General features: G+C 45.6%; 1 protein-coding gene across 2 annotated transcripts in view; it reads left to right on the top strand.

Annotated features, from left to right (window-relative positions):
• Nucleotides 1-12,611, top strand: part of col22a1 (collagen, type XXII, alpha 1) — a 481,125-nt gene that overhangs the window by 185,351 nt on the left and 283,163 nt on the right. For both annotated transcript variants that reach the window (XM_072468265.1, XM_072468266.1), the window contains exons 11-12: nt 3,277-3,321; nt 8,228-8,266. In XM_072468265.1, coding sequence (XP_072324366.1) covers nt 3,277-3,321; nt 8,228-8,266 — 84 coding nt within the window. The remainder of the gene's footprint in view (nt 1-3,276; nt 3,322-8,227; nt 8,267-12,611) is intronic.

The raw sequence follows: 12,611 nt of genomic DNA, 5'->3' as shown, positions 1-12,611 counted from the left end.
CTGTCAGTATCTTAAAAATACAGTTTTGTGATAATAAGTTGAAACTATAGCCTAAACCCTTTAAACAGGCTGTCAGTATGCCAAGTTTAAAAATCTGTAAGATGAAGGTAAAAGTATTCCCTTTAATGTGGTGCAAAACTTTGATGTGATTTCAATTTCATTGCTCTTTAACTTTTTCTAGTCTATTTGCAAGTGTAGAAGCCGAAAAGCTTTGTAGTGCATTTGTTACATTCAATTTCATAGACTATTGCCTTTGACAAGCTTCTCTGATGAACAGGTCCAGGCAGTTTCAAAGGGAGGATTAAGATTGTTTATTTATACAGTTCTGCATCCATCTATTTTCTCAGGGGAACAGTTGTTTTTCTAACCGCAGTTTTTTAAAGAGTCTGTCTCTTTGTTCTCAATGCTGATTGTTGGGAGGGTAATCCCCCCCCCGCCAACCTTGCCACCCCTCGGAATACTAGGTGCCAGGTTAGCATTGCTAGGGTCGGGGCCTGAAGGGGGAATAGCGGAGCAGGGTTATAGAACATAGAACATAGAACATAGAACAATACAGCGCAGTACAGGCCCTTCGGCCCACGATGTTGCACCGAAACAAAAGCCATCTAACCTACACTATGCCATTATCATCCATATGTTTATCCAATAAACTTTTAAATGCCCTCAATGTTGGCGAGTTCACTACTGTAGCAGGTAGGGCATTCCACGGCCTCACTACTCTTTGCGTAAAGAACCTACCTCTGACCTCTGTCCTATATCTATTACCCCCTCAGTTTAAAGTTATGTCCCCTCGTGCCAGCCATTTCCATCCGCGGGAGAAGGCTCTCACTGTCCACCCTATCCAACCCCCTGATTGAAGGGCAGAACTGTGGGGGATGAGATAGGGAATGAGGGGGGACTGAGGAGGAGCTGAAGGGGGGATCGAGGGGAGACCTTGTCAGCAATCCAGGGGGAGCACTGAAGCAGCATTTTGACATGGGTTTGCCCTTTAAAAATAGAGCCCCGGTCTCTGAGGTGTGGAACCTGTCATAAAGATTATTTCCTACCCCTCTCAGGTCCAGGAAAAACTCTGGCGTGCCATTGAATAGCATTGAAAAACAGATTGAGGGTAAAAATATTTTCTAAGTACCATTGAATGCCACATCAATATCATTCCGTGCTCCAGTTTTCCCGCTGGCGGGGACAGTTGCTGTGGGATTCTCCATCGACGGGATCACCCGCTTCGCCGGCAGCGCATCCACGCCCGCGGGTTTCCCGACGGCGTGGGATGGCCACAATGGGAAACTCCATTGGCTGCATGCCGGAATGGAGAATCCCGCTGCTGGTGGGGGCACGCTGCGCTGGAAAACGGGGCTAGTGGGATGGACAATCCTGCCCTTAGTCTCCGATCGGGAGAATCGAACCCTTCATCACACATTCGATCCTGACATGGACTCGAGTTGAATGTCAGTGAGTGTTGAGAAGCTGGTCTTTATGCCAAGACAGCATTCGATCGAGAATGGCACCAGGAACTCTGAGAAAAGTTCAATTCAATGCGATTAAAAGGGGAAACCCTTTACACAAATTGTCCTTTCGTTGTCATTGAAAAACTGAGGTGAACGGCCAAAGTTTGTTCATAACACAAATGTAAAACTGTCTGTACAGAGAGAGAGTGTGACCCACTATCTGTACAGGAGAGAGTGTGACCCACTATCTGTGCAGGAGAGAGTGTGTCTCACGTCTGTAGTGGGTAAAGTCTTTGGATTATAAGAGACAAGATTTATAATCATCTAGATAGGAATAATATGATCAGGGATAGTCAGCATGGCTTTGTGAAGGGTAGGTCATGCCTCACAAACCTTATTGAGTTCTTTGAGAAGGTGACTGAACAGGTAGACGAGGGTAGAGCAGTTGATGTGGTGTATATGGATTTCAGCAAAGCGTTTGATAAGGTTCCCCACGGTAGGCTATTGCAAAAAATACGGAGGCTGGGGATTGAGGGTGATTTAGAGATGTGGATCAGAAATTGGCTAGCTGAAAGAAGACAGAGGGTGGTGGTTGATGGGAAATGTTCAGAATGGAGTACAGTCACAAGTGGAGTACCACAAGGATCTGTTCTGGGGCCGTTGCTGTTTGTCATTTTTATCAATGACCTAGAGGAAGGCGCAGAAGGGTGGGTGAGTAAATTTGCAGACGATACTAAAGTCGGTGGTGTTGTCGATAGTGTGGAAGGATGTAGCAGGTTACAGAGGGATATAGATAAGCTGCAGAGCTGGGCTGAGAGGTGGCAAATGGAGTTTAATGTAGAGAAGTGTGAGGTGATTCACTTTGGAAGGAATAACAGGAATGCGGAATATTTGGCTAATGGTAAAGTTCTTGAAAGTGTGGATGAGCAGAGGGATCTAGGTGTCCATGTACATAGATCCCTGAAAGTTGCCACCCAGGTTGATAGGGTTGTGAAGAAGGCCTATGGAGTATTGGCCTTTATTGGTAGAGGGATTGAGTTCCGGAGTCGGGAGGTCATGTTGCAGCTGTACAGAACTCTGGTACGGCCGCATTTGGAGTATTGCGTACAGTTCTGGTCACCGCATTATAGGAAGGACGTGGAGGCTTTGGAGCGGGTGCAGAGGAGATTTACCAGGATGTTGCCTGGTATGGAGGGAAAATCTTATGAGGAAAGGCTGATGGACTTGAGGTTGTTTTCGTTGGAGAGAAGAAGGTTAAGAGGAGACTTAATAGAGGCATACAAAATGATCAGGGGGTTGGATAGGGTGGACAGTGAGAGCCTTCTCCCGCGGATGGATATGGCTGGCACGAGGGGACATAACTTTAAACTGAGGGGTAATAGATATAGGACAGAGGTCAGAGGTAGGTTCTTTACGCAAAGAGTAGTGAGGCCGTGGAATGCCCTACCTGCTACAGTAGTGAACTCGCCAACATTGAGGGCATTTAAAAGTTTATTGGATAAACATATGGATGATAATGGCATAGTGTAGGTTAGATGGCTTTTGTTTCGGTGCAATATCGTGGGCCGAAGGGCCTGTACTGCGCTGTATTGTTCTATGTTCTATGTTCTAAACATCCACGTGAAAAGAGTCACTAAATCAGATAGGTTGGTTGTTGAACTCTCTTTTCCCCTCCTTTTACACACAGACACATTTGCCTCCACTAAATGATAGTAATTGTGTCCGACTCCACTGGAAAAATGCTTGTGATGGGCCGATATAAACAAACCTGTGATTAGTTGCACAGTTATTGACTTGAACCTGAAAGCTTGTTTTCATTTCTTGCTGACAGGGTGATACAGGAGCTTATGGTCCCAAAGGAGAAAAAGGAGAATCAGTAAGTACTTACATATTCAGTGGAAATTCTAAGTCAGTGATGGTAACCTGGTGGAATAGCATGTTGGTGTTGGCATCCTCAGTTCTGTCTCTGAGCTGGCACTTCAGTGTTGCATTGTCAGTTGAAATGTTGAACCTGAAAGCACCTTTACACAAGTCTCAAATGGATGCAAAATAAACTGTGATATTGTTCGAAGAGGAGCAAGAGGACTCTTTGCAAGAATACCAGTATAAGGCGAAGATAACAATTCACACTGTATGAGAAGAGAGTAGATTTGACATGTCTGTTTTTTTCAGCAATTTCTTGTTCAACCAATACTGCCAAAACAGAGCTGCTAGTCATTCATCTCGTAACAGTTTTATCGGGTTTTGCTGACACAGATGATTGCTGTGACTACCTCCATAATAAGTTACTGATGGTGTTTCATTGTTTCAAGGCATTTTGAGATGTTTTAGCGTGATTAGTTATGCCACGAAACTACTAAATGGCAGAAGTTTTCAGCACTGAAAAAGGCCATTCAGCCCTTGCTCAGGTAATCTAAAACCTAATCTCACCGCGCTGCTCTAGCCCAGCATCTTCCACTGCCTCAAATATTTATTACATTTCTGTTTAAGGTTACAATGGTCGCTGCCTTTAATTTGAACATTCCCCACTTTACAACCCTCCGTGTAAAAGTAAAATGTTCTCCATGCCGCTCCCATTCTAATGCTTTTACCAAACTAATGTGTGATACAAAAACAGATAATGCTGGAGGAAAACTCAACACGTCCGGTAGCATCTATGGAGAGAGAAACAGAGGACAGGATTTTCCTACCCTTCCAGCCGGTGGGATATTCCAGACCCGCTGAAGGCGACCCCCCTTCTGGGAATGATGGGTTCCCACTGGCAAGCTGGAAGATTCTGCTGGCGGCTAATGGCGAGCCAGCTCCACCACTGACAACATGCCATGGGGAGATGGAGGGGGGCAAGAATCAGAGTTAACATTTCAAATCGTACGTCTCTTCTTCGGAGCTGATTCAAAATTCTGATTGTACCAGTTGTTCGCTCCACCTTCCATTAAAATGGGTGTTGGTTTAATGGAAGAAACCATCAACAATTAAAAAACAAATATTCACCAAACAAATGATGCAAATTGCCTCAAAAGATATGCTGCATGACTAAAGCTTCATGGAGCCGCATCTTCAATCACATTTGGCAGGTGTTTCCGGGAGGTGAGATCAGTCCTCGGACTGTAGATCTCTGGCATTCCTTTCTCAGGCCCTTTTTATAGGCCTCCTCTTGTCGTCAGCTGTCTTTGAAGAATTCTCTTCAATCAGGAGGTTCCTCCAAGTAGGTCTCTACTGAGCAGGCATTGATGTCTGTGATGCATTTCTTGATGTAAGCCTTCAGGATGTCTTTGAAGCACTTCCTTTGTCCTGCTCTTATTCAGGAGCCTTTCTTGCACTGGGCAAAGATTTGCTTTGGCAGTCGGGCTCTGACATGCTAAGCACATGTCTGGCCCAACGGAGCTGATTTTGAATTATCATGGTGTCGATGTCGGTGCTCTTGGCTCCTTCAAGGACGCTGATATAAGTACGCCTGTGCTCCCAGCTGATACAGAGAATCCATCTCAGACTTTATCGATGGAATCTCTCCATGGCCTTGAGGTGGCATCTGTATGTAGTCCAAGTTTCTGAGCCTCATAGAGGAGTTGGGAGTATGACGGCTTTGTACTCAAGGATCTTGGTGTCTGCACTGATGTCACAGTCATCAAGACTCTTTATGCGTCCAAAGGAGGCACTGGCGAATTAGATATATGTTGGATCTCCGCATCGATGTCATGCTCCACATTTGGTAGGGTCTCTCAAAACAAAATGGGGGTGATGACACATCCTTGCCTGACTCCAGTCTTGACCTCAAAGGTTTCTGTGTTATTTCTGTCAGTGGGGATTGTCGCGGATATCTTGTCATGGAGGAATTGGAGGCTGTTGATGAATTTCTCTGGACAGGCAGCCTTTTACAGGGTCGTCCATAGCACTTCCTGATTGACTGAGACAAAAGCCTTGGTCAGATCGATGAAGGCCACGTGTGAGTGGTTGGTGTTGCTCCTGGCAACATCCTCTTGAAGTTACCAAGCAGTGAAAATCATGTCCTCTGTTCCATAGTTTGGTCGGAAGCCACATGACTTTCTATAAGGATTTCTTCAGAGACTGGGAGAAGTCGGCTAGCGAGGATTCACATGACGATCTTCCCGGAGAGTCGGGAGATTTCTTGGTCGTTCCCACAGTCCGCTTTGTCTCCTTTCTTGGTGGTGATGATGGCATCCCTGAGGTTGGCAAGAATCTTTTCTCCATCTCAGATTTTCATGAACAACTAATGGAGATGATGGGTGGTCTCTTCTCCTCCAAGTTTGAAAATCTCCACTGGAATCCTGCCCACTCCTGTGGCTTTCCATTCTTCATGTGTTTCATGGCAGCTTCGACTTCATCCAGGCTTGGTGGGAGTCCAAGATCATCTTTGATGGGAAGTTGGGGGATTTTTTCAATCACATTCTCATCTATGATTGTATCATGGTTTAGGAGTTCTTTAAAGCAGCCTCTTCATCGACGATCAATGTTTTCTCTGTCTCTAAAGAGGGTTCCATCCTTACTGTGCACTGGTTTGAGTGGGTGTTGGGTCCATATATTGTCTTGGTGGCACTGAAGACGCCTGGGTGTGCTGCTTGTCAGTGAGGAGTTGCAGCTCCTTAGCTTACTCAGTCCACCATTGGTTCTTGATTTCCTTCATTCTTCTTTCTACTTCTGCCTGGGCTGATTGATGAGGATCTCCTCTTTGTCTTGCTGGTTATGTCGTTTGCCAGGCAGGGAGAGCTTTCCTCTTCCTGTCGATGAGGTCTTGGATGATGTGGTCATTCTCGTCGAAGCAGTCTTGGTGTTTCCTGGTCTTTTAGCCAATGGTTTCTTCACAGCTTGAGATGATGGCTACCCTCAGCCCTCCCCCGTTTTCCTCCGCTCCATTAGAATGGACACTTTGGAGATTTCGGCGAAAACATTTTTGGAAGTTCACTAACATGTTTGGCTCTCGAAGCCACTCACCATTTTTTCTGAGTTGTTTCTTTCATGTTTGCTGCTTCTGGTGCAGATTGATGGAAATAGAGGAGCAAATGAGCCAGTTTCCTGTCCAACAGTCATCTGCACTGGTCATCGCTTTGGTGATGTGGGCATCCTTTCGGTCTCGGGATTGGACGATGAGGAAGTCAATCATGAGCCGGTGCTTTGATCGTGGATGTCTCCAGAAAGACTAGAACTTGTCTTTTTTGTGGAACAGTGTGCGACAAGCTGGTGGTCCCTGCATTTGGTGAGCAGGAGGACGCCATTGGAGGTGAAATTCCCAACTCCTTCCTTTCCAATGGTTCCTTTCCAGATTTGGGAATCCTTTACATCCCTGGCATTGATGTCCCCAAGGAGGAGGATCTTATCTTCCTTAGGAATATTGGAGAGTATGGTATCCATGATGGAGTAGAAGCTTTCTTTCGACTCATCATTGGCATCAAAGTTTGGGGCGAAGACACTCACGAACGTTACTTGCTGGTTCTTGGCATATTGTAGACAGAGGGTCATGAGGCACTCATTGATGCTAATAGGGAACTCTGAGAGTCAGTTGATGAGTTTGTTCTTGATGGTGAATTCAATTCCATGCGCCTTGGGCTGATCCTCTCCAGAATAAGGTGCAACCACTGCCATCTTTCCTCAGCTGCCCATTACCTGTACTTCGGGTCTCTTGCTGGGCAGCGGCCTCAGTGCTGAAGTGCCTGAGTTCATGGGCACCAAGAGCAGTTCCCCGTTCCAGTCAATTGTTTTGCTCATTTTCCACGAGGATTCACACATCCCAGGTTCCAAAATTAAGTTTAACTTTGATTTTCTGACTGCAGGTATATGAGCTGCTGGATGCAGTTTTCCAGCCAGCTTGGGAACGGAACGGAGTACCTTTAGGACACCTTTTTTGTTCGATATAAAGAATGCTGCCAAAATGCTCTAATTTCCGTATTCCAACAGCGAGACGACTGAATCGACCTCTTGCCAGTCTGAAACTAGGGACTTCCAGATCTCATGCTCCAAATCCCATTATCTCTCGCCATAGGGCTTGTCTGTGTGGAGGGTGGTGTTGTTGGTTTCATCTCGATAGATACCTGGTGTGGGACACCTTTTAAAATGGTACATCAGCAGGCACAAGGTCCTTGACAGAGGGTAGGTCCAGTTCCAGTGGCAAGGGAACTTCAAAGACAGGGGGAATCTCCCTACTGCTACAGCCTTTATTCACCATCGCAGCCGTTGATGCCATATGAGCATCTGCTGTCTGATCCGCCATTGAGGACTTGTTTTGGATTGCGCTTTGTCTGGTTCCGGTGACTCTGCCGGGAGTTTCAGACCCCCGAAGGCATTGCTCTCAAGATCAACAAAATGTTCAAGTCCTCCACTGCGACAAGGTGGCGATCCAAGGAAAGGCTTATTTTAAATAATCCTCCTTCACCCATTTTCTTGCTGCTACACAATTTTACACCTATGTTTAAGAGTTAGTTACTCTCTGGAGAAATATCTATTCAAAATGGAAGAGATTCCCCATCGTATCGGAACTCCTGATGAACGGAGTATATGGCTGTTTTAGCCATTTATGCCATCTCTTTAGGTGTCCACTGATCTGTCAACCAAAGTTATGTTTGACAAGTGCCTCCCTTTAAAGGAGGCCTGCAGAAATTGAGAATGACCAATGCAAAGTGGCCAACAAACCTTTGATAAAGTACCAGTTCTTTTATGATATAATTGAGAAAGATGGAACAGAATTGGGTCAGTTTAGGTGGGATATTTTTAAGTTTACATTAATGATGGCACTGGAGGAAGCTTTACTGATAACCTTCTTTATATTCCAGGGCAGAATAAGCGATACTTCACAAGGAAAAGGTGAAAAGGTAAGACTATTTTCTCGGCTGGGAAAATTCACTGTCAGATGAGGGTGATATGTGCCTGTACATATGAAAAAAATGTGTGAAAATGATTTGGATATAACTCTCCATTTTAATGCAAAATTGAAAAACATGAAAAATGTAAATTTGAAAACAATCCCTAAAGCAAAACTACGGTGGATGATGGAGATCTGAAATAAAATTAGAAAATGCTGGAAAAGCTCAGTGGGTCTGGCAGCATCTGTGAAAGACAAACAGAGTTCCAGTTTAGCGTGACTCTTCTTTGGAACTGGAGACATGTCAAAGTGTTCTGGAGTTTATGCTGTTGTACAAGTGGTGATAGTCAAGTGGAGCAAATGGGAAGAATAGGGATTGGTTAGATGCCGGGGAAGATTAAATGACAAAGATGCCATGGAACAACAGGCAAAGGGAGTGGTAATGGTTGTGTGAAAGAAACTAAACAATGGTCCCGAGAAGGTGTTAAGAAGATCACTTCGAACAAGCTCTACCTATCTCGATCTCCTTGAGCTGCATTTCGGACTCAAACAATGTGGGAAAGTAAGAAATTTGTACGAGGATCATCGGTCAAAATTGACTTCACATATTTACACGTAACATCTCCTGAGTCACACTGGGGAATTCGCCAGTGCCTCCTTGAAGCAGGTTTTCCCCTGTGAAAGCGGCTCACCATCAGTTGCCAGCGGAATCTTGCGGTCCCACTGAAGTTGATGCTGATTTACATTCCTTGCCCATACCACTGTTAGGGAACCCACAGCGGCATCAAATTCAGCAAGACTGGAAGATCCTGCCCATGGGAAGAGCTGTAAACCACCCCTGCTTCCATTCACCTATCACCCCAGCTGTCTGTGCACCACATTGACAAACACTTCAATTTTTAAATTCTCACCCTGGTTTTGAAACACTTCCATGGCCCCAGCCATACAACTCTCTGAAATCTCCACTGATCTCCAATTCCGGTCCCTGACGAATTCCCAATTGTGATCGCTACATCGTTGGTGGTGGTGGTGCCTAAAACTTCCTCAGACCTAAACTATGAAATTCTCTCACTAAATTCTCTGCCTCTCTCTCTGTTTCTCCTCCTCTAAGACATAACTTCAATCCAATCTCTTTGACCAAGGTGTGACCCTATGTCATGTTTTTGTTAATATTGATCTTGAGAGACAAGACACCTTAGACTCCTTATCACGTTATGTAAATTAAATTTGTTATTGCCAAAGCCAGCCAGCACTGAACAATTTTGGCAAACCAATAGCATGCACCAAGAGATGTGGGCTTAGTGTTTGGATGCTTCTCACATGGCACATCATCCTAAGCTAGCTCAGCATCATTTCTAAACCATAGCATGGGATAGGTTACAATATAGAAGAGAGCTCTCCCTGGTAACCCCATTCTCAGAGATCCTTTTATGTTTTTCCTTATTCGAATATTTATGCCACAGTATATTCTTTTAAATGATATTTTGGTATCTGCCTCAATGACTACTGGTGACGTTGAACACTTTCTGTTCCCCCTTTCTCTCCCTCAGTAGCCATGGTGCCTTGTTCACAATTTTTAGAAGCACAAGTGAACCTCGCTGTCGGGAATTCACCCCAGTTGAGGCGGAGAATCGCGGAGGTCCCGGAGAATACCGGGATAGGCCCACTAATGATATGGCAACGGCGTTTTCTGTACGTGCATTCTGTAATGCATTGATGCTGCTGAGGAGCCAACAGAGAATTGCGATTCGGTGTGAAACCGGCGCCCACCACGATTTTGGCTTCAAAGCCGATTCTCTGCCCAATCGCGTTTCCCGATTCCAGTGTCCGCCAAGAGAGAATCCCGCCCCCAATGTTTTGGCCTCAACTACTTTCTATGATAGCGCATTCCACAGGCTCACCACTCTCTGGGTAAAGAGATTTCTCCTCATCTCAGTCCTAGATGGTCTGACACTGGTTCTGGATTCCCCCACCACTGGGAACACAATGTCTAGTCCTGTTGGAATTTTAGAAGTTTCTATGAGATCTCCCCTCATTCTTCTGAACTCCAGTGAATCCAATCCTAACCAACTCAATCTTTCCTCATATGTCTGTTCCACTCTCCCAGGAATCAGTCTGGTAAACCTTCGCTGCACGCCCTCGATAGCAAGAATATCTTTTCTCAGATCAGGAGACCAAAACTGCATATAATATTTCAGGTTGGTCTCACCATGGCCCTGTATAATTGCAGCAAGACATCCCTGCACCTGTACCCGAATCCTTTTGTTACGAAGGCCAACATACCAATTGACCTCTTTACTACCTGCTGCACCTGCATGCTTACTCAATGACTGATGTACAAGGACACCCAGGTTTCATGATTGATGCAGGTAGGGCAATGGATGCTGTCGATATGGACTTCAGTAAGGCCTTTGACAAGGTCCTTCATGGTAGACTGGTACAGAAGGTGAAGTCACACAGGATCAGAGGTGAGCTGGCAAGATGGATACAAAACTGGCTAGGTCATAGAAGGCAGAGAGTAACAATGGAAGGGTGCTTTTCTGATTAGAGGGCTGTGACTAGTGGTGTTCCGCAGGGATCAGTGCTCTGACCTTTGCTGTTCGTGGTATATATAAATGATTTGGAGGAAAATGTCTGATTTGTAAGTTTGCGGACGACACAAAGGTTGGTGGAATTGTGGATAGCGATGAGGACTGTCAGAGGATACAGCAGAATTTAGATCATTTGTAGACTTGGGCGGAGAGATGGCAGATGGAGTTTAATCCGGACTAATGTGAGGTAATGCATTTTGCAAGGTCTAATACAGGTAGGGAATATACAGTGAATGGTTGAACCCTCAAGACTATTGACAGTCAGAGGATGTGGAGGCTTTAGAGAGGGTGCAGAAGAGATTTACCAGGATGCTGCTGGTATGGAGGGCATTAGCTATGAGGAGAGGTTGAATAAACTCGGTTTGTTCTCAATGGAACGTTGGAGGTTGAGGGGCGACTTAATAGAGGTCTACAAAATTATGAGGGGCATAGACAGAATGGATAGTCAGAGGCTTTTTCCCAGGGTAGTGGGGCCAATTGCTAAGGGGCATAGATGTGGAGATGCCGGCGTTGGACTGGTGTGAGCACAGTAAAAAGTCTTACAACATCAGGTTAAGGTCCAACAGGTTTGTTTCAAATCACTAGCTTTCGGAGCGCAGCTCCTTCCTCAGGTGAATGAAGAGGTATGTTCCAAAAACATATATATAGATAAAGTCAAAGATGTAAGACAATGCTTTGAATGCGAGCATTTTCAGGTAATTAAGTCTTTACAGATCCAGAGATAGGGGTAACCCCAGGTTAAAGAGATGCGAGTTGTCTCAAGCCAGGACAGTTGGTAGGATTTCGCAAGCCCAGGCCAGATGGTGGGGGGTAAATGTAATGCGACATGAATCCAAGGTCCTGGTTGAGGCCATACTCATGTGTGTGGAACTTGGCTATAAGTTTCTGCTTGGCAATTTTGCGTTGTCGCGCACCCTGAAGGCCGCCTTGGTGAATGCTTACCCGGAGATCAGAGGCTGAATGCCCTTGACTGGAAGGGAACATTCCTGCTTGGCGATTGTTACGCGATGTCTGTTCATCCGTTGTTGTAGCGTCTGCATGGTATCGCCAATGTACCACGCTTCGGGACATCCTTTCCTGCAGCATATGAGGTGGACAACGTTGGCCGAGTCGCACGAGTATGCACCGCATACCTGGTGGGTGGTATTCTCACGTGTAATGCTGGTACCCATGTCGATGATCTGGCATGTCTTGCAGAGATTGCCATGGCAGGGTTGTGTGGTGTCGTGGTCGCTGTTCTGAAGGCTGGGTAGTTTGTTGCAAAAAATGGTTTGTTTGAGGTTGCGTGGTTGTTTGAAGGCAAGTAGTGGGGGTGTGGGGATGACTTTGGCAAGATGTTCATCTTCATCAATGACGTGTTGAAGGCTGCAAAGAAGATGTCATAGTATCTCCGCTCCGGGGAAGTAGGGGGCATAGGTTTAAGGTGCGAGGGACAAGGTTCAGAGGAGATGTACGAGGCAAGTTTTTTACACAGAGGGTAGTAGGCGCCTGGAACCCCCTGCTGGAGGGGGGCATTTAAGGGGCATCTTGACAAATACATGAATAGGATGGAAATAGAGAGATACGGACCCCGGAAGTGTAGAAGATTTTAGTTTAGACGGGCAGCATGATCGGCGCAAACATGGAAGGCTGAAGGGCCTGTTCCTGTGCTGTACTTTTCTTTGTTCTTTGTTCAATGCACATTCCCCTCTCTCAATCTATAGCCACTTCGATAATAATCTGCCTTCCTGTTTTGTTACCAAAGTGGATAACCTCACATTTATT

The sequence above is a fragment of the Scyliorhinus torazame genome, chromosome 11 (assembly GCF_047496885.1).
Source record: "Scyliorhinus torazame isolate Kashiwa2021f chromosome 11, sScyTor2.1, whole genome shotgun sequence".
Taxonomy (NCBI): Eukaryota; Metazoa; Chordata; class Chondrichthyes; order Carcharhiniformes; family Scyliorhinidae; genus Scyliorhinus; species Scyliorhinus torazame.
Note: the sequence above shows the minus strand (reverse complement) of the source record. Positions and strands in the feature narration are given on the sequence as shown.